The following is a 21,802-nucleotide window of genomic DNA, read 5'->3' on the forward strand; positions in this document are numbered from 1 at the left end:
GCATGTAAACCTTTTTTTTTTTTTTAATCAGGAAGTTGGGGGATCCCAGGATGAATGCAGGATTTGCCAAGCGTACCCCACGGATGAATGCAGAATTTGCCAAGTGTACCCCACAGCTGCCAACTTAAGAGACTTCAGAAGTGAGTAAAGTCTGTGAGACTGAAGGCCACGGCCCTGTCTGAGGGACGGCTTGGATTTAGTGGCTAACGTGGCTTCCCTGGGGAGAAGGCAACAGTCTGGGTGCTGCTCAGTGCGCCCTGGCCTCGGGCAGTGGCATCAGCGGAGAGCGGCCTTCCTTCGTGGGCAGGAAGGTCCAGACAAGCAAAGGGAGGCGGCCACGGCAGCCAGCAGACACACACACACCTCCAGGATCCAGCAGCTGAGGGACCTAGACGTCAGGACGTCCCAGTAGCTACAAGCACATGGGGCCTGGATCTGGGTTCCCAGCACTACTTCTCTGTAAATGGAACCCGTGGAGAAGCCGTTGGCGCCAGGTCTGCAGGGATGCGCAGGACCAGGCTGGAGCGCCTGAGGCTGCCGAAAAGTCATCGCTGAGAGTGGCACCCAGCCCGCCCACACAGCTCACCATGGTGGACGGAGGTCAAAGGCACAGAGGGCCGACTGGCCCGCGCAGGAATGAGCGGCCGAACAAAGACCAAAAGGAACGGTGACATTGGGCTCCCACCCACAGTGCAAAATAGATATGGCTGTGTCCACATTGGTGAAAACGGATGAGGAACTGCTCACAAGGAAGACTCACCCACAGCCTGTGCTGCTCCTGGTCCCCTGGAGGCGGAGGGCAGCTCTCCACTGGCCCAGTGGCTTTCTTCCTAAGAGTAAGCGGAAAGGGTGAGTGAGGCCCACGTGGTCAGTGTGCCCGGGCATGGTGATGCGGTATCCCTGGCTCCGGCTCCTCCCCAGACCATGACCTCAGGGTAAGGAGGAAACAAGCACCCAATAAGGGGCTTCTGCGGGGTGCCAAGCCGTGCCATGTCGAGACCTGGTCCTCAAGGGCAGGAAGTCCGGGAGACTGTCACAGCCCAGAGGAACTGGAGGAGGTTGGCACAGAACTAACCGTGGTGGGAACTTCTAAGTGGGGTCCTCGAACACAAAGGGAGAAGAACTAAGGGACTCTGAATAAAGTCAGGGCTTTTGTTAGAGGTCATGTTTCAATATTGATTTGTTAATTGTGACCAAGATACCACACTAGTTACAGACGATGATCAAAGGAAAACCTGGACGTATGAACACCTTATTGTCTCAGTTTTTCTGCTAAGTATAAACCTGTTATGAAAATAAAGTCAGTCTTTTAAAAGTTTATTTGTTTAAAATGTTGCCAAGAAGAATGCCCCCTTTTCTGTCTCTGAGCATGATGTCTGAGGCAGTAGCAGCCAGCTTGTAGCCATGTGGGAGTCGAAAGCAAAGGGGCACATAGCCAATATTTTAGGCTTTCTGGGTCATGCAGTATCTGTAGCAAATACTCAACTCTGTCCTTGAACACAAAAGCAGCTGTAGACAATGTATCAGTAAACTGGTGTGGCTGGTGTTCAATAAAACTTTATTTACAAAAGCAGGCATGGGCAGCTAGAGGTTTGATGTCTGGGCTGCAGTTTGCCGGTCACTGCTCTAGAGGACAGAAGCAAACAGCCAGAGTCTGGCAGGGCCATGCACTCACCTTGCAAATAATGCGTTTCCTGGGGGCTCACATCCCTGTGTGCTTATATCCCATCATTTGCAGGCGGAAATTCCCGGCCCCAGACAGAACTTGAGGCAGCTGCTCCTGGACCCTGGGTGAGCGTGAGAGGGCTCTCTCTGGCCTGGGCTGGACAGCATCTCAGTGCACATCAGCCAGTATGACTGTCGAGTGGAGACTGAGGAGGTTGGGGTGGGCAGCACGGGATGCCGGGATAGCGCACCGATTCTTACAAGCTGGTGACATGGGAGGAATCGGGGTGCTCTGGGTCTCGCGTCTGTGGAGATGGGGTGATGTGAGATGGACACAGCTCTCCTGGGAACGTGTCCCCTCCGGATGAGGGGTATGAGTCTGGTCGGACCTCAGGCAGCTCAGTGTCCTGGGGAACCAGCCGAGGATGCCACACGCAATGACTGTCAGTGGAGGTGGTGTGGAGGGCCATGGGTATCCTGAAGGCTTCCTGGAGGAGGTGCTGGATGAACAGGTCACCATGCCTGGAGGAAGGTCAGCACAGGCAAGGGGCTGAGAGGAGGGGCCTCTGGGCAGCGGTGACACAGGCAAGTGGTGAGAAAGACCAGAAGACGGGGTGTGCACCCCAGGAGCATCGGAGGAAGGGAAGCAGCAGCTGGAGAGGCTCAGGGGCTCCTGAGTGTCGGCAACCTCCTGAGACTTCCTCCAGGGAGCTGGGAGTTTACAAACTCCACCAGATTGGGGTGTCCCCAGGGGATGTCAGCCTGGCCCCAGGCCACGTGACGGAGGTGAGGAGGGGCGCCAGCTGATTAGGAGGCGCTCTCCACCCACAGCCAGGAGAGGGAGAAGGGGCATCCGGAGGAGTGACTGGGGACAGGGCTCTGGTCAAATGGACAATGGCCACCCCTGAGGGCAAGCTCAGGAGATCCCCCATTGCTTGGACCAGACCCCAGGAGCTTCTCAGAAGGCACCAGATGCTTACGGTATTCTCAGCTGGGCAGAGGAGCACCATCTGTCAGCCTGAAATGCAGGCACCCACGAGCCACCGCTGGCTCCCGCAGGCCCACTCTCCTTGCCCTACCCTGCTGGCAGAGGTGCCTGTTTGCGTGTGTCTCTCACAGCAGCACGTGAGCTCTCTGGGTTGGGGTTTGGGTCTGAGGCTTGGGCCCCTCCCTGCAGCCAGCCTGGCACCCAGTGTGTTTAAAAAACAAACAAACAAACAAAGACCAGAGAAGTGAAAGGCAAGTGGGGAAGGCGGGGCCCTGCTTGGGAGGGTGGCCCTGCGCCCGCGGGCTGCCAGTGCTGTCTCAGCTGCCCTCAGGTAGTGAGCTGCTGATGGCTCCAGCTCTACCTCCTGAGAGGAATCCTGCCTGGCTGGAGCCCAAGACCCCCCATGGCTGGAAAAGGCTCCCTGCTCAGTCCTGACTCCTGGGACAAGGGCCTACAAGGTGCAGAAGGTTCACGGAGACTGCTTGTAACCTAAAAGCCCACCAGAAGCCCGAGTTACTAGAAAGAGCGGCTAACGTCCGTGCAACGTCTGTGTGCTGGCACCCCTGGGGTCTTGCAGGCCTTATCTTGTGGACACCAGGAGCAAGCATCTCATAGGCATGCCATCAACCCTAGTCCCCAGACCAGGGGACGAGGGTCTACAAGGGGCACATGACTTCTGTAGCTCAGAGTGGCTCAGACTCCAGAGTCAGCAGGGGCCGCACCTGGTCCCGGCTCTCATTGCTTGAGGAGGGGAGGTCTTTTGGCTTCTCCCCAGTTCCTCATCTCTGAGCTCCTCTCCCACCAGAAAGAGCGAACAGGAGAGTAGAAGGCAGACGGTGCTGAGTCCTGCCCTGGTCCACCGGGCTGTGGCCTTGGGCCAGCATTTTCCTGCAGCACCGAGGTCCAGAAACTCTAATCCCAGCTGATTGGGGCTCATCCTGGGCCACAACCTCCAAATTGGCTTGGTCGGACATTAAAGATGCTTCTCTTTAAGATCATGGTGCAGTTTCTGTAGAGGTTCTGTGGGGTCCCGCTCAGGACCCCTGGAAACCCTTTTTGGGGTCTGCTCGCCCTTCTCCCAGCTTTTGCATGCATTGCCAAGGGCTGGCAACTGGGTGGACCACTCTGGGCCCTCTCCACTCCAGTCTTAGGCACTGAGGTCAGAGGGCCTAGGTGGCCACCTCTCCTGGGAGGGCCACCCCAGAGACCTTCAGGCCCCAAGGGATAGGCTGAGGCTGGGACTTGACCTAAAACCACCACCTTTGTTCACTCTTTTTCCTCCTGACCTCCCTTAGCTGACCCCCTGAACCCAGGAGGGCACACCCTGAATACAGCTGTCCCTTGCACACAAGGCCATGTCTCCAGGTTCTTCGGAAGCACCCCACCTAAGACGGTCCCTTGCTCTCAGACCTTATCTGAATTTTCATCATGTGCTGTAAATAGCCATCTCGTCAGAGGGAGGCAAAGCACAGTGCTTTGGAAACTATCACCCTCAACAGCCACCCCTTTTATCGGAACCACGTGTTTTCACTGGGCTTCCTGAGCTAAAACGGAGAGTCTGAACCAATCAACGGAAGAGTGCACAGCAGCTGAGGGCTGTCTCTCTCTTTCCGCTAAATGCACCCTGGGGTTGTTCTAGAAGGTGGCAGGAGGTGGGAGGTTGGAAGGGAGAAGAGCCATATAGCCAAATAAGTGGAGAAGCCTCATTCCAAAGAGTTGTAAAATTTATTGTGTAAGTATTGCAGCTTTTCAGTGTTGTCATTGCCACTAATGGTCACTGATACACAACGAGCAGTTTCTCCAGGCCTGCGGATGGGCGTCCAGATACAGAGTCCCAAGCGGCTGCTGCACCCGGCGGGCGTGCGCGGGGAGCTTACAGGAGTCTCACTGGAACAGAACGCGGAAGGGCTGCAAAGGGAAGCGGCGACGGCAGAAGGCAACGTGCAAGCGCCGCAGCGGCGACAGCGACGGCTGCGGGGGCAGCGGCGGGCAGGCAGGCGCAGCCTCTGAGCTCCGGGCACAGCAACGTTCCCAGCGCAGCTTCCGGGAAACAAAGCCACGAAACAAAACAAGACACATCTCCCTCCGTATCACTGGACGTTCGAGGTTCTGAAAGCTGTGTTGCATACAGGGAAAAAATATCCAAAACGCACAGTTCACGGGGACAGCCACAGGACAGGGGACGGATCCGGTTCTGGCCCTGCCCTGGTTTTTGCTACATGAGGGGAAAGGGGTTGCTTACTTTTTGCAAAAACATCAGGCTTTGGAAAAGATGGGGGGGCTCTTGGTCACTCTGGAGGTCCGTCCACAGACCACGGCTCTACGGGGGAGACGCCGCTTCTCTGGAGGAAGTCCGCAGACACGGGAGGGGTGAAGGAAGCAGCACCCCAAAACTATCCTGGTCCCCCTCCAACCAGCCATTCCCAGGACCCCACCTAGCCTCCCACTGGGAAAGGGTGGTCTCCTGGGGTGCTTCCAAGATAATGAAGTGACCACGGAAACCTCGAGGCCAGCGTGCCCAGAGCTGGGGGACCGGGGCACGCCAGGCGCTTCTCCAGCACTGGTTTCCAGGTGAACACCTCGTTGGTTTCTGGGGTGTGCACTGCCCTGGAAGACTCCTTCCTCTTAAAGTTTGGCAACAGCCGTCCACGGGCACGCAGGCCAGGGACCCTGGACTCCAACACTGGTTGTAACTAGAGGGTGGGCTCTGGCCTCAAGCCAGCTGAGGTCAAAGCCCAGCTCTCCCCTCCCTGCTCTTCACGGCAGCACAGGAGGCCACTCCACGAAGCAACAAGATCCCAACAGCCTCTCCCAAGAGGACAGTGGGACACTTCCCCCTGGCTGCGGCTGAGGCCAAGCATACACACGAGGCCCGCTTCTCTAGGTTGTTGACCCAGATGGGAATTACACAGTCCTGGACCGAGAAGACTGCAGGGACAGGAGGCAGAGGCCTCACTGCGCAAGCAAGTCCAGGACAGAGGGGCGAAGACAGCGGCGGGTGATGGGGAGCCCTTTGTGAACCAAGGAAGGGGGTGCCAGTTCCGGGGAGTGAGGCACTGTCCAGGAACGTCCCCACTAGGGGACAAGAGGATGGTTGCTTCCTTACTAAGGCACCAGAGACACTTCACATCAAGGAAAATTACACTGAATATCTGTGCGTGTCCCTGGGCCTTTCAGGACAAACTATACTGATTTCTCCGCCCAACCTTGAGAAGAATCCTCTTCAAGAGAAGTACGCTTTAGGCGAAGGCCCCACAGAGAGGCAGGTTCTGCTGCTGAGGTATGGGAAAGCTCAGGCCCCGGGTTCCGGGGTCATCACATTCTTAAAATACACCTCTAAACAGAGGCCTCACGGTCAGGACTTCGAGCTGGTTCAGATTTACCACTTCAGTAATAAACACTGGTTTATAGCCCTGCCTTCTAGCTCCTTCTTTTGTTAGTCTACTAGTTAGCATTCTGCCCCAAATGAGAAGACAGCTCCTGGGACCAGAGGAGATTGCAGTGTGGAGCCTGCTGCCTGCAGGGGTGGGGTCACTCACTAGCAAGTGCACCGTGGGCAGGGAAGTCCCCAGCCACAGTCTCTGCTGGACCCCAAGGACCCCTCTCCAGTCTCCTGTCACCTCGATTCACACGTGTCCATTCCTGCTCTTTAGCTGCTCACCATCAAGGGTCCAGCCAGGCCCAGCCTGCTCACAAGGACCTGGTGGACACAAGCTGACCACAGAAAAATGCAGATGAGGACAGAGACAGCCATCTGATGGCTTTTTCCATGGGGAAGGGAACCAGACGTGGGGAAGGAGGCAAGGAACCCTCTGAACCTGAAGCAGGCTTTGTGCCGGCCCTTTCTCATGCCTGGGAGGCACCTGGCCTGTCACCTTGTCACCTCAGGTGGTCTACTTATTGGCCCCTTGGGTGAGAAGTGATCTGGGAAGGGAGGTGGACAGGGAGGAAACCGAACGTCATGCTTCTTCCCTAGGAGTCAGTGCTGCACCGACCTGGGCCGGCAAGCCCTGGGGCCAGCCCAACGGCCAGAGCACTCCGCAGGCACAAGCCGCCTACCCCTCAGGAGGGCCCCTAGCAGCAGGCACGGGGCAGCCCCAGCTTGCCAGGAGCACCTTGCCCTTCCCAGGGACCTTCGAAGTTCAAAGAAGAGGAAGAAAAACTAAGATTCCTTCGTAGCAGTTTATTTTCATTTTGGGAAAGGCAAAGTCCACCACCTGGAACCTGGTGCCTCCGTGGGAACTTTCCTGATCCGTCTGCAATCCAAAGGCTATTCTGGCCCAGAAGGAAGAAATGTGTCCCCTTCGGTAGGGAATGTATAATGTAGCAACAACCTATTGAGAGACAGAAGCATGTGCACTGCAGGAGAAGCCCCGGCCCTCTCCGGACCCCAGGGCACCCCTCTGCCTGAGGTCCACTCCGAAGCTCTGACCTGTCTTCCTCCAAGTCTCAACAGACATGATAGAAGTTTCCATCAAACAAGCACTGACATATTTATATTAAAAAATAGTGCAAAATCTCAACATTTATATAAATAACTCTAAGCCCCTGCTTTGTAGTGTTTTATCTTTACAAGGTAATACACGCTTTCTGAGTTGGCATCAAAAATTGCCATTTTCCCCTCTTCTAGTTCAGAAAACAACTTTTTCAATAGGCCTCTTCTAATACAAAAATACTCCTGCCCTCGCACATACAGTTTCTCTTATTTTATATATATTTATATATATAATATTGCAGATCTTTAAACAAAGGTTTTGTGCAAATATGTCTTTAAAGTTAAGTGAAATCATCATAAACAAAAGAAAATTAAGCATTCACGCACGCAGCTCAACTGGAAACAAAAAAAGACTACTGGAGAATTTTTTTTCTCTTTTGCCTTCAAGACAGCTCAACAAAGAAACATGTTTTTTTTTTTTTTTTTTTTTTCTTTTTTTTGCAAGCTTTCTGAGCTTGTGCATTCAGACCAGACATAACATGTAAATATTTATACACGGAGGGGCTGCCGCGCCCTCCTCTTCTCCTTTAAGAAGTGCGGAGTGTTTGCCTTAAGCTGCGCCGCCCCGGCCTGGGCCCCGCTCCTAGAGGGGGTGTCCTTTCTGTTTCTCCTTCTCTTTGCTCTCCAGGGGGGCGAGGTGTGGGTGCTGGAGCCGGGTCCCCTCCAGCAGGGGGGTCGGCCCAGTGCTGGGCTGGTGCTGGAAAGAGGACCCTGGGTAGTGCCCGATGACCTCGCTGTAGGTCGGGGGCGGCCCCTCCATGCGCCCACCGCTGCCGTAGCACGTGGCGCTGATGCCCGAGTTACTGCTGGGGGGACAGGGGCCGCCCAGCGTGGAGCTGTCCATCAGGTCGCTGTCGAAGATGGTCCTGTTGGGAGGCGCGCGCACCGACTCCCGGTTCAGCTCCAGCTGCTGCTCCGGGTCCCGCAGCTGGAGGGTGCAGGGGCCCTGGTAGGGCGGGGGCTCCTCCCCGTCAGACAGCGAGATGGTGGGGGGCAGATCGATCTCGTGCTGCAGGTAGGGGTAGGTGGGCTGGAAGCGGTGGAAGCGGTCCCGCGGGGCAAACGGGGGCACGGCCAGGCGGTCCGAGGGCCGAGGCGGGGCGTAGACCTGCGGCTGGAGGGCGAGTGAGGGGCGTCAGGGCAGCACCGGGCTGCACCACCCCTGAGCAAAGGGGCAGCCCCTCCTTCCTGGGGCTGTCCCTCGGGGCGGGGTCCCAGCCTCCAAGGCCAGTCTACCGAGAAGGGCACCGAGAAGGGCGCAGGGACCGGCCTGATGCAGGGTCACCCTTTCTGCGGCAGACGGGCCAGGCTGGGGCGCCAGGGGCTGCGAGACGGGAGGCCGCGCTGCAACTCACCTCTGGGATTCCGCCGCTGGACACCGTGCTCTCGGAGGGCCAGAGGCAACCTTCCTGAAGGCACAGAGATGGACAGGCAGTCAGAGGGGGTCAGACTGGAAGGGCCAAGCTTGACTGGAAGGAGAGGCCCCGCCCGCGCCCCGCCCACTTCCCTTCCTCCTACCCCGCCTCCGCCCTGGAGATTTCTGCAGGACATAACCCCGTGGCCTCCTCACCCACCCGCCTCAGCTGCCACTGCTGTTCCGTGGGTCTCCTGCTTTCCAAAACTCCAAAATATACATTCGACTGGTCCCCTCCCCTCAGCGGCTCCTTAGACCTTAGAATAAATCCTTCACTGGCTCAGAAAGAAGCCCAGTGTGCTAGGCCTCCCACCTCCTTCCCTCCTGGCCCACTTGCTCACCGTGTGGCCTTGGACACTTTACTTAACTTCCATGGGTCTGAAAATGTGGATAATTACAATACTTGCCTTGTGGAGTTGCTAAAGAATTTAACAAGTCACACATTAAAAGCCACCTAGAGCCTGTGTGCTCTCCAGGAGCGTGCCGAGTGCCACCACTACACTCTCCCCAGACACACAGACAAGTCTGCCATGCCATAGCACACCGGGCACACACCACAGGGCCTTTGCACTGGCCACCCACTGTGAGCCCAACTCCCCTATCAGTTCCAGTGTACCACAGACTCCAACATCATCATCTACAATGTGGACATGGTGCCAAGCTCTGGGCCATGTACCACGGACACGGCTGGGGGCTCAGAAGCTTCCATCCCATGCTGTGGGATTCGGGCCAGCAGCAGCTCCTCTCAGGAAAGTGGGACTCTGCCAGGACCTGCTCATCTAAGTTGCCCCAGATGGCATTGGCGGGAGCCCTGGACCTGGGGGGGAAGGTGTCTTTTGATCTTGTAGCTTCATTGAGGTGGAAATGATGTCCAATAAACTTGCATAGTAAAGTACAGAGTTCAGTAAATTTGGGCGAACGTAAGCATCGTTCCTGCGGGTCCCTCACCTGCAGCCTGGGTGGGAACAGAGGCTGCAGTCTCCCGCAGGCCACTGGGGGCGCTGGCTGTCACAACGGCCCCTGCAGGAATGCACTTAACCAGAGGTCACATCCCTTCACCTGGCCCACAATCTAGCGGAGTGGCCCGCAAAACCTGCGGTGGACCCACAGGGTCACGCCTGGCCACCCACTCCTCGGGCCATCCTATCTCCCTGCCCCTCCCCAGTTCTTCCTCCATCTCACTGTGGCAGCCGGTGGACAGGGAAGACCTAAGCCAGAGCTTCCCGGACTGGACTCGAAGAGCACCCGAGACCTCGCACAGTACAGACTCCACCCAGGGGCGTGTGGGGCTGACACCTGTGCAACAGCCCCCGGAGGCCCAGAGGTGCCTCTGCGAGGTCCTTGCAGGTCTCCAAAGGGGCTGCTGCTTCTGCTCTGTCCCTTCCTGCTCCCCCCAACCCAGGCCCTTCCTACTCACAGAAGCTGGGGTCACTCCCTCACCCCACCTCTACCCAGTGCCTCTCTGCTTAAACCCTCAGGCTCCCTGCTGCTTCCAAAGTTCCACCTGTGCCCGGGGACCCACACCCCTGCGGAGCCTGTGATACCGGAAGTGGCTCCCTGGTAGGTCCTCGTTCGGGTCCAGCAGGCTGATGTCGGCACTGGCCACACACATGCCCCCACCCCCATCCCCTTTCCGCACCACCAGGCCGAATCTGCCCATAACTGCCTAGCAAGGGCTACCATGTCCCCAGTGCCCAGCATCCAGAGGGTATACAGTAGGTGCTCAGGTCACTGGATGAGTGCTTAAGCTGCTGGGTAGGACCAGGCCCAGTGTGATCTGGGTGGAGAAGAGGCACAAGTTTCAGAAGTGTCTGAAGTCTGGTCCTTGGTAATAAGCCATGGTGGTTTCTGGCAGTCGGGGGTGGGGACAGGAGGATGGGGTCTACTCCTACAGCCCCCCGCTGACCAGCCCCAGCCCCTCTACAGACCTTTCTTCCCCTCCTACTGGCCCCCCTGCAGTCTCCTCTGGTCCCTCCTCCCCAGCACCTGTGGCTCCTTCAAACACTCCCTGGAAGTGGACACGTCCAGACTGCCCACAGCTGCCCCAGCTAGACCCCCCAGACAAGGGACCTGCCAACCACTTCTGCAAAGAGCTAGAGTAAGACTTCCTGCTTCATGGGCCTGCTGGCCTGTCACCTCACTCAACTGCTGCAGGTGCCAAACATACAAGTGGGCATGGAGGATCACCAGTTTGCCAGCCTCAGCAGCTGAGTGAGGCCCTGAACAACTTAACTAGACCCCCAACTCTAAATAAAAAATAAAAAGGGCTGGGGGTGTGGTTCAGTGGTTAAGCACCTCTGGGTTCAATCGCCAGCACCAAAAATAAAAAACCCAAAGCAAAACAACCACCACCAAAAACCAAAAACCAAGCAGGCAGGCAGTCGGCCCTGGGGCCAGTTTGCTGATTCTGGCAACTCCCAGCTGCCTTCAACTCCAGCCTCTGAGAGCCACAGCCCGCGTGGCGGACTCTCAGGAGCCCTCAGTGCCACAGGGTCGGGGAGTGCTTCCAACACCTCCCCAGCAACAGCCTTTCCCTCCCGTGAGTGAGATCGCCATCCTGGAGACTGCAGGCCAAACACCTGGCAGGTGGACAGCAGGAACTCGGGCCTCGCAGGCACTGGTTACAGATGAAAGGAGATGCCCCTGGCTAGCAGGACCTGGCACTGGGAGTCTGCCTCCCCCGGCCTGGCGCCCTCTCTTGACTGGCTACTCGCCACCCAGCCTGGCTGCAGTCTTGCCCCTGCCCCTGCTCCTGGGAAACTGGTCCTTGGCAGACCAGGCCCCCATGGAGAGCAGATCAGGCTGACGCTTGATTTAGGGACAGAGGACAAAGGGTCCCTCCATCCCAGGCCCTGGCTGAGCTCCGGGTCTGAGCTGGCCTTACGCACAGGTTTTCCACGGGAACCTCGCTGAGCTGGCACGGCTGTTTGCAGTGGGGATAAAGCCTGAACAAGAACAGGAAAGACGGTCCACCCGTCCAAACTGTGTCCAAGGGCAAAGCTCAGGGATGCTCAGAAAAGGCGGGAGGGCGCTCCCCCGACAGGTGGCCACAGCAGCCGCATCTGTGCCCAGGTGAGACCTTGCCTGCCTTTATGGGTAAACAGTCCCCCGTTATGGTTTAGGTGGGAGATGTCCCCCAAAAGCTCATGTGTGAGTCATGCAAGAAAGTTCAGAGGCGAGGCAACTGGGTTGAGAGCCCGGGCCTAATCCATGCTTTTGTCCCCCAACAGGGACTAACTGCGTGGTGACTCTAGGCACGGAGAGTGTAGCTGGGGCAGCTGGGTCCTCGGGGCACGTCTGGGGGTTATTATTTTGTATGTGAGATGAGTCTCTCTCTGTCTGTGTGTCCTGATGTGATGTCCTAAGCCGCTTCCCTCCACCCTACTCTTCTGCCACGATGATCTGCCTCACCTCGAGCCCCAAGGGACGGAATCGGTGGTCCACGACTGAGACCTCTGAAACTGTGAGCCCCAAATAAACCCTTCCTCCACTAAAACTGTTCTTGTCGGGTGTTTGGTCATAGCAGTGAAAAGGCCGCTAAGACACTGCTCTTGTCCACCTGGGATAAGCCCTTTGGAGAGGAGGCCTGTGTCCCCATCAGTTACACAGTCCCGTCCTGGCTTCCCTGCATAAGGTGCAGCCTGCACTCCAGCCTCACCCTGACCACTCTTCTTACCCTGTGTGACGTGGGGAAACAGTGCTCAGAGGACAGCTGCTGGACCAGGGTCCCAGCAAGAGGGGATGGAGCCGAGCTGCCCCAGCACCCGCTCTCACCTGCCCTCAAATCCTGTCCATAAGGCAGGTGAGGTGAAGGCCATGGCCAGGAGCTCTGCAGGGGGCGAGGCCTGGGTGGGCAGGGGAGAGGCGTGCCCAGCCCCAGGCAGACGGCGGCTGTGTTTAGAGCTCTCTGGAGGTCACGGGCCCAGAGACTCCTCAGACACTCCCTGTATGGCCCCCGCGGAGATGCCACCTTCTGCTTCAGACTGAACAGCCCCAGAGAGGCTTCCCAGGGAGACTCTTGGCCCAGGTGTCCGGGAAGCCAGGGCCAGAATCCCGCTGTCCCGCCAGCAAGCCCCAGGTGCCGCTGCAGTGCTGTGTCCCTGAAGCCAGCCAGGAGGTCCCCACACCCGAGCTCCTGCTGCTCTTCCCGCAGCTCAGCTAACTCGCCCTCTCCAGGGAGGGCCAGGGCTCTTCCCACAGCCACTGAGTGGCCTGGGCGAACGTCCCTCCTCTCCAAGCCCTGCTTCTCCTCCCAGAGCAGGCGCCCGAGTCTCCACAGCTCACGCAGTAGGAAGCTCCTCCAGACAGCAGCCCGTTGCTGCAGTGGCAGCAGCAAATAGACTCTGGGCGCCCGGGCGGTGGTGGCAGGCCCCGAGCAGATGTGGGACTGTCCTCTGGACGTACGCTGGGCCTGGCCAGGGAGCCCATCGGAGGTGCCAGAGCTCAAGCTCTTGCCCTGACAACCTGGTGACGCACTGAGGCTGGGCCTGACGTGAGCAGGGACGTCCAAACCTGCTGGCTCAGGCCTCGGCCAATGCTGGCTTGGCTCAGCCTACAGGCTCTCCGCTGCCAGCCCAGGAGTCCCCGAGCCCTGCCCATCTCTGCCTGCCACTGTCCTCCAGGGACCTGCGAGCACCCACTTGGGGACAGAGCCCAGCCCTGGAGCTGCCACCTGCTGCCTCCTCCCTGTCACTTGCAGCCCGCCTCTCAGACGGTGCTTCCCACCGCGGTGTTAAAGTCTGCGTCCTGGGCACCAGGGAGCCAGCTGGCGAGGGCCTGCCCTGCTGCAGTCCAGCTGCTCAAGCCACCCACTGCAGGACAGGGCCAGGAAGCTGGGCACTCCCACCTGGTGGGGCTTTATGGAGCCTGGAGGGGCCACTTCTGGGGCTTCCAGAAGGCCAGTGACACTCACAGCTCCACGTGTCAAAAGGAGGTGATGACGGGGAGCAAGGGCTCCCCACACAGCGCCGCTGGCTCTGGTGCCCACGGGCACGGAGGCCATGGCGTGGCCCCTTCCATATCCTGTTACCTCCAGGTGGCTTAGTGCAATATCGACGTGGCTCAAGTGGCCGCTCAGTGGGGAAGCCACTGACTGTCCAGTACAGATACACGTCGTTCGGGGGTGGCTGTGTGGTCTTGGTTCTGGCTCCCCACAGCCTACCTGTGTCCCTAGCCACTTGCTAGGGATTGTCCTGGGATTCTCAGCCATGGCCACCTTGGCTTCCCACAGAGCTGAGTTCCCTGTCTTGGCTCCTGTGTGTGGCCAGAAGCAGTAGCCGCATGGCACCAGCTCCTGTGATCTCCTCCAGGCCAGGGGACTCTGCACAGTGCATGCTGTGTACAGGTCGTGGGCCGAAGGGCTGAGGCTGCTGAGAACGGAGGCCTCGCCTTGTGCCAGGACCTGACTCCTGGGAGGGGCCAGGGCCCACCTTCTGCATCAGGGACGGGCCAGGAGCCCGGCTGGGGCTGGGGAGCTGGACGGGGACTTGGACTCAGAGGACCTCTCCTGGTGTCCCTTTGCCTCTGTGGCCTCCCCAGGGCACTGTGACTGCATGCTGGCAGGGACGGCATGGGGATGGGGCCCCATGCCCCTTCTGTCTGGGTCATGGCCACAGAACTTCAGCCACCTTTCTGCCACTGCACCCTGTTGGGCAGAGTCAAATGCCAGCTGCCTGTGCCGTCTGCCCTGTCCCATCGAGCCTCTGAACGTCCCCAGGACACCTGTCTCGCCATCACCTGCCCCAGCTGCCTCCGACTCTTCCCACCTCCCTACAGGCCTGTCCTGTTCAGCACTCAGTGACCACAGACCACAATGAAGATGGACGGGGAAGACGGACCCCACGGCGTGCTCCTGGCTGGGCACCTGCGTCCGCTGCACGGCACTGTTCACACCTGACGTTCTCTGGTCTCCCTTCTGGTGTGTCGGCACCCCACGGCGGCCCCACGGCGTACAGCACACAGCAGGGAGGGGCTCAGGAACCAAGAGAGGGAGCGTCCCAGCCCTGCCGCCTCTCTCCAGGCCCCCAGCACCCTGCAGCCGTCCACCTGCAGGGTGCCCTCTCTCCAGTTGACAGGAGGAAGCAGAGGCGGGGGCTCCAAGCCCCTGTCTCCTGTCCCCAAACTGTCGTTCCTTCAAGCACCCTGGTGGGGACTCCGAGGACATTTCCTCAGGGCATCCCACTGCCAAGGGGGCCCAGGACAGGGACGAGGTGACCACTTACCGAGAGCCCGTCCTCTCTCCGCCTCCCCTGGCTGTGCCGGCTGATGAAGGAGCGTGCGGACAGTCTGTAGTGGCTCAGCAGGCAGGTGATCACCACCACCATCACCATCATCACCACCACGATGATGAGGATCTGAACGAACTCCAGCTCCGCTGTGGAGACAAGGGACACGTCAGGCAGGCCACCCAGCTGGCCGGGGCAGGGCTCGGCATGTCCACAGCCCCGTGACTGGGAAGTGCAGAAGACTCAGATGGGACCCTGGGATCTTGAGACACCCCGTCCTGTGGGCACGTGGAGCAGCCTGAAGCCTGTGCCCAGGGCTGTGGCGAGACCTGCGAGCAGGGCCTGACCCCAGGGTGGCAATCGGGGGCTGGATGGAGGACTCCCTGTCCTTGGCTCTGAGCCTGTAGTTCACCTCTACGGGGACCTGGGACTGGGCGTGGAGAGAAACAGGAGGCGCACGGAGACGGGCAGGGCACACACGACGTCCTCACACACCCCACCCTGAGCAGATAAGCACACCAAAGAACAGATAAGCAACAGCACCCTCTCGCCGGCCAGGCTGTGAGGACCTCCTGAGGAGGCCACATCCCAGAAGGCTCAGATGTTACCAGTCCCATTTTTCAGGTCTTTTCCTATTTTTTTTTTTTTTGTGTGTGTGGGGGGGTGTTCCCCCCTGGAAGGTGGAAAAACCCTCAAGTGCTGGAAGAGGAAGGAGGTTATTTTGATCCTGCCCAAGCCGGGCGGCTTCTGCTGACTCAGGGTCTGGGCCTCGGCAGCTGGCCACAGTTGGTGCCAGCAGAGCCCCCAGCAATGGGCAAGACGCCGGGTGCCAGGGAAGTGACGCTGGCAGAGGGGCAGCAGCTGGCCTGGGAGGCCCAAGGCGCAGGAATGTGCCTCCCCCAGACCTGGCAGAAGGTTCTGGTGCTGCCTGGTGCTCGCCAGTGGTTAGCTGAGCTCCGGGGCCACACGTTCAACACGGGGCCACTGACTCAGGCAGTGGGAAGCAGGGAGTGGAAGTCCCCACTGGGCCTAAGCTCCAGACCCCGTGGGCTCTCCTCCACCAGCCCCAGCCTCCCCAGGGCTTCAAGCAAGAGCACCCATCCCAGGGGACAGCCTGGAGGTACGGCAGCAGAAGCTTCTCTCCAAGACGGTTCCGGCCCCCAACCTCCAGCCCCCTGCGTCCCACCAGGTCTTCAGAACCCTGCTTTCTCTCGCCGCTTCACACACACGCACAGCTGCTCCCCGGGTCCGTGTGACACCATGCCATCAAGGAAGTGCCTCTGACTGGGGCAAGTGTCCCCATGAGACCCCTGACAATGTCTGGAGACACCTTTAACATCACAGCCGGGGGCAGCTGGGGTCTCGAGTGGGCCGAGGATGGCACCAGGTGGGGCACACTGCCGCCCATGACAGAATGGTCGCTGCGAGCCTGTGAGGGCAGCACATCCACCGAGCCGGCCTTGCCCGCCCTGCATGGTGAGGCCCGAGGGCTGGTCAGGCTCAGATGCCAATGCCCCTGTGAGGGAGAGGAGCGGGGTGGCACCCCAAAGTCCAAAAGCCCAAAGCTGGCGGGCCTCCCAGGCCGCTGTTTGCCTCACTCTGGGACTCAGCCTAGCCTGGGCTTGGCCGGGCTCCTGGCTGGATGCTGCCCCATCTGACCCTGGAGGAGCCAGGTGGGGAACTACCAACCGAGGCTTTGGTGAGGAGTGCCAGCCCCAGCAGGTGGGGCTCCTCCTGGCGAGGACTCGGTTTCAGGGGCTGCCTGTGTCCACAGGGAGGACAGAGTCTGGGCTGGACAGCGCCAGTCACTGAGGCCACACCTCCGTCTCCCTGGACAGACGGGTCCAGAGCCTGGGCATTCGGACCTGACTCTCAGAGAGCAGGCTCGTGTGCTAGGTCCAGGGTACCGCTGTGCATTCAGGGGACAGACAGCATCTGCCCTGGGCAGCACCCATGCCCCTGAAGAGCCTGCGATGTCCCCATGGGCACTCTGCCCCACCAGGCACACCCCTCCATTGGCTCCAGGCCTCTGCAACGCTCGGCCTGGAAGGAGGGTGGTGTGGGACTGTTTGCGCCTGTCCCAGGCTGCTGCCCTCTCCTGGGGTGGTCTAGGGTCTAGGCAGCAGTGGGTTACAGCACAAGGGACAAGACCCCCTGCAGGCACAGTGGGGTGGACAAAGGGGGCGCCTGTCAGAGTGGCAGCGCACTCCCAGAAACAAGCAGAGGACCGTAAGCACAAACACGGCCCCTGGGTCCCAGGACCACCACCCCATTAGGGCACAGACCCAGGAAACTCACGAAAGGGAGGAGGGGACAGTTCTCCAGAAAGAGCAACTGGGAGACCACCAGGCTACACCTGTGAGCTAGCAGGCCGCGTCCAGGCCCGGGGAAGCGAGCGTCACAGGAATTCCTGAGGCTGGTACAGGGGCCCGGGACCACCTGGCAGCTGAGGCAGAGGGTGCAGGTGCTTTGCGTGGCCCCAGGTGGCCCTGTCTGCTGAGCTTCCCGACACAGGTGGAGGAGACACAGGTGGGGCAGAGCCATGTGCAGGACACGCTCGGCACGCAGGGGACCCACCAGCACCCCAGCTGCAGCTGAGCAAGTGCAGCTGCACCCAGCAGCCCGCAGAGATTCTCTGGAAATGGAAGGGAGCATCCCGTGGAGGGTCGAGAGAGCTTCCCGGAAGGGGCGAGCGGCTGCCTGGCATGGAGGACTCAGGCCCAGAGAACAAGAGGAGGCCCCAGCAGAGGCCAGAGGCAGGGCCCTCTGGTCAGATGCTGACAAGGAATGTCACGGGTGCAGGACAGGGTCCCTACCCTCCTCCAGGTCTAGCCAGCCCCCTGTCCCACACTGTGAGCATGGAGGGCCGGTCAGCCTCAGATGCCAGATACCCTTCCAGCAGCGTCAGAGCCCTCGGATGGGTGGGCTAAGGACAGCCCTTGGCTGTGGGCTGAGGGGTTGCTGCCTCCTGCGCCTCCACGAAGCGCTTTCATACCAAGTGCTACTTCTGGGAGACACCTGCCTTGCCTTCCGGAACAGCAACCCATTTCCTCAGGAAGTGCACCAAGTGGCAAGCACCCGTTGGTAGAGGCCACCAACCAAGGTGGAGGGCCTCGGTATCCATGATCCCCGGCCTCAATTGTGCTCCTGCTGGGCATCAAACAAAAGGGGCTGTGGGCGTCCACCCACAGCCTGGTCTGGCCCAGGCCCCGCACCGCCCAGCACACACCACCTCCTGACTTAACCTGCCTGCTGCCTGCCAACAGCCAGAGTTTGACCTCCCTGCCTCTAGGGCTCATGCCTGTGCCCATGGCAGACCCAGTTAATGGAGAAGGAGCTCCTTTCTCCACCCCCTCCACACACCCCTCAGAACAGGCTCCACTAATTCCTTAGCAAAGGTTCCCGGGAGGGAAGAGAAGCGTCCCCCCACCTCGAGGGCCTTGGAGTCGAGTTCAAAACATGGTATGGACGTACGACAGCAGGAGGAGCACCCTCCGCCCAATGCCCAGGAGCCCTCTGAGCCCTGGTCTGCTTCACAGGACGCGGGCAGACCAGCAGGGCGCCACGTGCAGACAGGGCCGGCTCAGGCGGCTGGAGAGCGGGACGGCGCCCCCGCTGCTGCATGGGCCCAGGCAAAGGAGCAGACACCATGTGGGAGGCAGGGCAGGTGCGGCCCTATCCCTGAACTCTCAAGAACCCAGAGGCCACCTGTGCCATGCCAGCCCTTGAGGCTGGGCAGTCATTCAAGCGTTTCAAGTCGAAACCAGGTACCGAGGCCACATGTCACTCAGCTACTGACGTCACACAGGGAGCCACATGATCCTGCCTCAGTTTTCCTAACACGACAGCTTGCACCCCTTTACCTGCATGTGGGGCACAGACGTCCTAGCCAATGCCCCGCTCGTGAAGAGCACGGGTGTGTCCTACCACTCATGGGCCTACCTTCATGGCCCAGCATCCCCGGCCTGGCCCAGGGCCAAGGGTTTGAGCTTAGGTCCCGGGGGCCTTATGGGCTCCGAGGACCTGGCCACGTACAGGGGCCCTGGGAGGGAAACAACAGTGCTTTTATCAAGTCCAACGTCACATCTGCACTCACGGTGGGCGGCACAGAGTGGCTCCTGCCATTTCCGTCCAGGTTTCCCCTGGGCGTGGAGATGAAGGCGTGGGTCTCAGGGTGACCGAGCCCATCTCCCACAAGCACGGTGAGGTCCCCCTCACCAGTGGTTCCAGCGAGCAGCCTGCCTGCCTCCCTGGAGCTGCCAGGCTCCCCTCCGGCTCCTTCCCGGCTGGTCTGGCATGTGAGAGGATGCACCGTGTGCCAGGCTGGCTGAGGGCAGGCATGGTGCCCAGGCTGGCACGCAGCGTCTTACTGAATGAATCTCCCCTTCATCCTGGGAAGTAGGTACTAATGCGACCCCCGCTTTACAGAAGAGGAAACAGGCTGCGAGAGGTGAGGTGTCCAGTCAGAGACCTCGAAGCTCGAGTTCGGACCGAAGCCCAGGCTTCCATGGCTAGGCTGGTCCACACCTCCATCCTAACCGGGATGGTGGCGCCAGCCAAGGGCTGTGTTGACGGTGCCCGGGCGTCGGGTGGAAGTGGAAATGCCAGGAGCATCATCGAGGGGACAATGGGGTGCCTGCTGCCCGGCAGATGCAGAGCACACTCCTGTGGGTCAGGGTGGGGCCGGGCACTGGAGTTGTGGGCACCTCCCAGGCAGGACTCGAAGGTCCCGAGGGCTGTTCCTGCTGTTTCCTGCAGGACGAGCACCCGGTCGGGCGGCCAGGCCTGCTTCCCCTCTCGATGCTCCAGCCTGCGGTGCGGCACCAGCCCCGGGGCCGGTGGGGGCTGGGCAAGATCAGATTTTCATAAATTTCAGACAGTGCCAGTTCCTAATTCCTGGGTGTGTGGCCCGGAGGCCAGACAGGGCCAGTGTCTGCATGGCTGGCTGAGCTCTGCTCCCCTCCCCGCGTGGCCACTGCTGGGCGCATTTTCAGGTTTAAAAAAGAAGCTAATTGTCCTACAACAGTTATCAGACTCAGAACCTCAGTTCTGATAAAGGAAGGAGCCACGGCCTCACGTCTGTGTAACACGGGAGTACAGTCGCTTTCAACGTGACTTCACGCAGGTCCGATGCCACACGTGTGAAGTCGTGGTGCACGCAAGCCACCCACGTGGCAGAGAGGCGGCCTGGGGCTTCCACTGGAGTGCACGCAGGCGCTGCTCCTGCGGCCAGGCTGGCACCCGAGGTTGCAACCCTGAGACAATACACGTCAGCTCCCAGCTGCAAGGCGATTCTTCCCTCCAGGGTTTTGGACCCCGGTCTGGGAGGCAAAGCCTGAAGGTCATGAGCAGCAGCCTCAGCTCTATCCTGCTGTGGACTTGCCAGGTGCAGATGGGGGCAGGCAGGCAGTGAGACCCTGATCATGTGCGTGAGGAGCCTGGCTGGCCCACGGGCACCCTGAGTGGCTTCTCCTTAATCATCGGGACAATGAGTGCTGGAGCTCAGTCTGTCCCCTCAGCTGGAGGGCTGGGCAGAGTCCACCTGCCTCCTGCCAGTCCAACCATGGGGGTTTCCGGACCAGCCACCCCCCACTCCCACGCGGGCCCGTCCCCTTATCTGACCCAGGGGAGAGCTGCGGCGCCCTTCCTGGTTAGCAAGCGGCCCTGCACGCGGCCCTGTCTGGCCTCCTGGCCACACACCCAGGAATTAGGAACTGGCGCTGTCTGAAATTTATGAAAATCTAATCTGGTTAGGCCTGCCTGGATGGGACCCGCGGGCGGCTCATTGTCATTCTGCAGAGCCCAGCCTGATGGGGTTCCAGCCACTTGGCTCGTGGCCCCTCCTCCCCACCCAGCCGCCTGGCATTTGAATAAGCAGCCAGCTCCCCGCCTCGCATTTCAAGCAAAATTGAACCAGATGTCAAAGGAATAACTTTCTGATCCCTCTTGGTGCCGTTTCAAATACCCCCCAACGGCACATTTATTTCTTAGGGTTGGAACTTCTCTGAGTTAAGAAAAAACCCTGCTCTTCCTCTGAAGGGCTGGAAGCAGGCAGGGAGCGGGGCCAGTTTGCTCCTCTCCAGAAAGGGCTGCGCTGCCGCCGAAGGGCTCCCAGGGGCAGCTGGCGTCCAGCTCTGGACAGGCAACCCTCACACTGCCCTGGTGCCAGGAGGAAACAGCGGTGGAGGGGCACGTCCCACGCTGGTTACTGGTGACGGTGGCTCCTGGCCCTGCTGTTCTGGGTAGAGCCTTGGGTTCAGGTCAGAGCACGAGGTGCTGCTTCCCAGAGTCTCCCTGCGGCCTCCGACGAAGCACTCCGTGTCCTCACCCGGGAAGAAACAGGGGACACAGTCCCCGCTTCCCATGGTCGTGGCAAGAGTGACTTATCTACTTCCTGAAGGGATTCTGGGCCAGGTTCCCCTGCTCGTCCCCTCCTCCACACATACCTGGGCTACAGCAGGGGAGAAGCCCACCCAAGCGGGTCCCTCTGCTGCCACTGTGGCTCAGGGACTTGTCCAACCACTGCAGCTCTGTGGGGTGAAAACAGCAGCCCCACATCCTCAAGCGTGACCTCTGCCAGAAAAGTCAGCCCCTCCTCTCCTGGGGCCCCTGCTTGGCTCTGGGGACACCAAGCACAGCCCAACTCAGGACCTCTGCACGTGCTGCGCTGGCTGCCAGGCGTGATCTCCAGGGGGCCCTAGGGAAGCACACGGTCAGGGTGCATCCGTCACACAACAAATGCAGAGCTAGGTGCAAAAGGGACCAAAGGCAAATAAATGAATCCCACACCTGCTCGGGCACTTCGGGCGAGTCCACAGAGGCCCCATGGGGGTGGGCAGGCTGCCTCCTTCACCCAGCGGGCAGAGGCCTGCAGAGCCCCTGTCCCTGAGCCGCAGAAGCGCCTCCCCCGCACCTGTGTCCCAAGGTCACCCTGCAGGAAGCTGCCAGGCGGGAGGCCGAGGCCGTGGCCACAGTGAGCGCTGAGTCTGAGCACGTGTGGGGAACGGGATCGGGGA

At 59.9% G+C, this 21,802-nt stretch overlaps 1 protein-coding gene across 1 annotated transcript in view; it reads right to left on the minus strand.

Annotated features, from left to right (window-relative positions):
• Positions 1 to 4,359: 4,359 nt before the first annotated feature.
• The window catches only part of PMEPA1 (prostate transmembrane protein, androgen induced 1), a 51,006-nt gene continuing 33,563 nt past the window's right edge, over positions 4,360 to 21,802 (minus strand). Inside the window, exons 2-4 of the mRNA XM_079129450.1 lie at positions 14,784 to 14,935; positions 8,504 to 8,557; positions 4,360 to 8,262 (exon numbers count right to left, since the gene is read on the minus strand). Of these exons, the coding sequence (XP_078985576.1) occupies positions 7,732 to 8,262; positions 8,504 to 8,557; positions 14,784 to 14,935 (737 nt within the window). The 3' untranslated portion in view covers positions 4,360 to 7,731. The remainder of the gene's footprint in view (positions 8,263 to 8,503; positions 8,558 to 14,783; positions 14,936 to 21,802) is intronic.

Source organism: Sciurus vulgaris (assembly GCF_902686455.1).
Source record: "Sciurus vulgaris genome assembly, chromosome: 2".
NCBI lineage: Eukaryota > Metazoa > Chordata > Mammalia > Rodentia > Sciuridae > Sciurus > Sciurus vulgaris.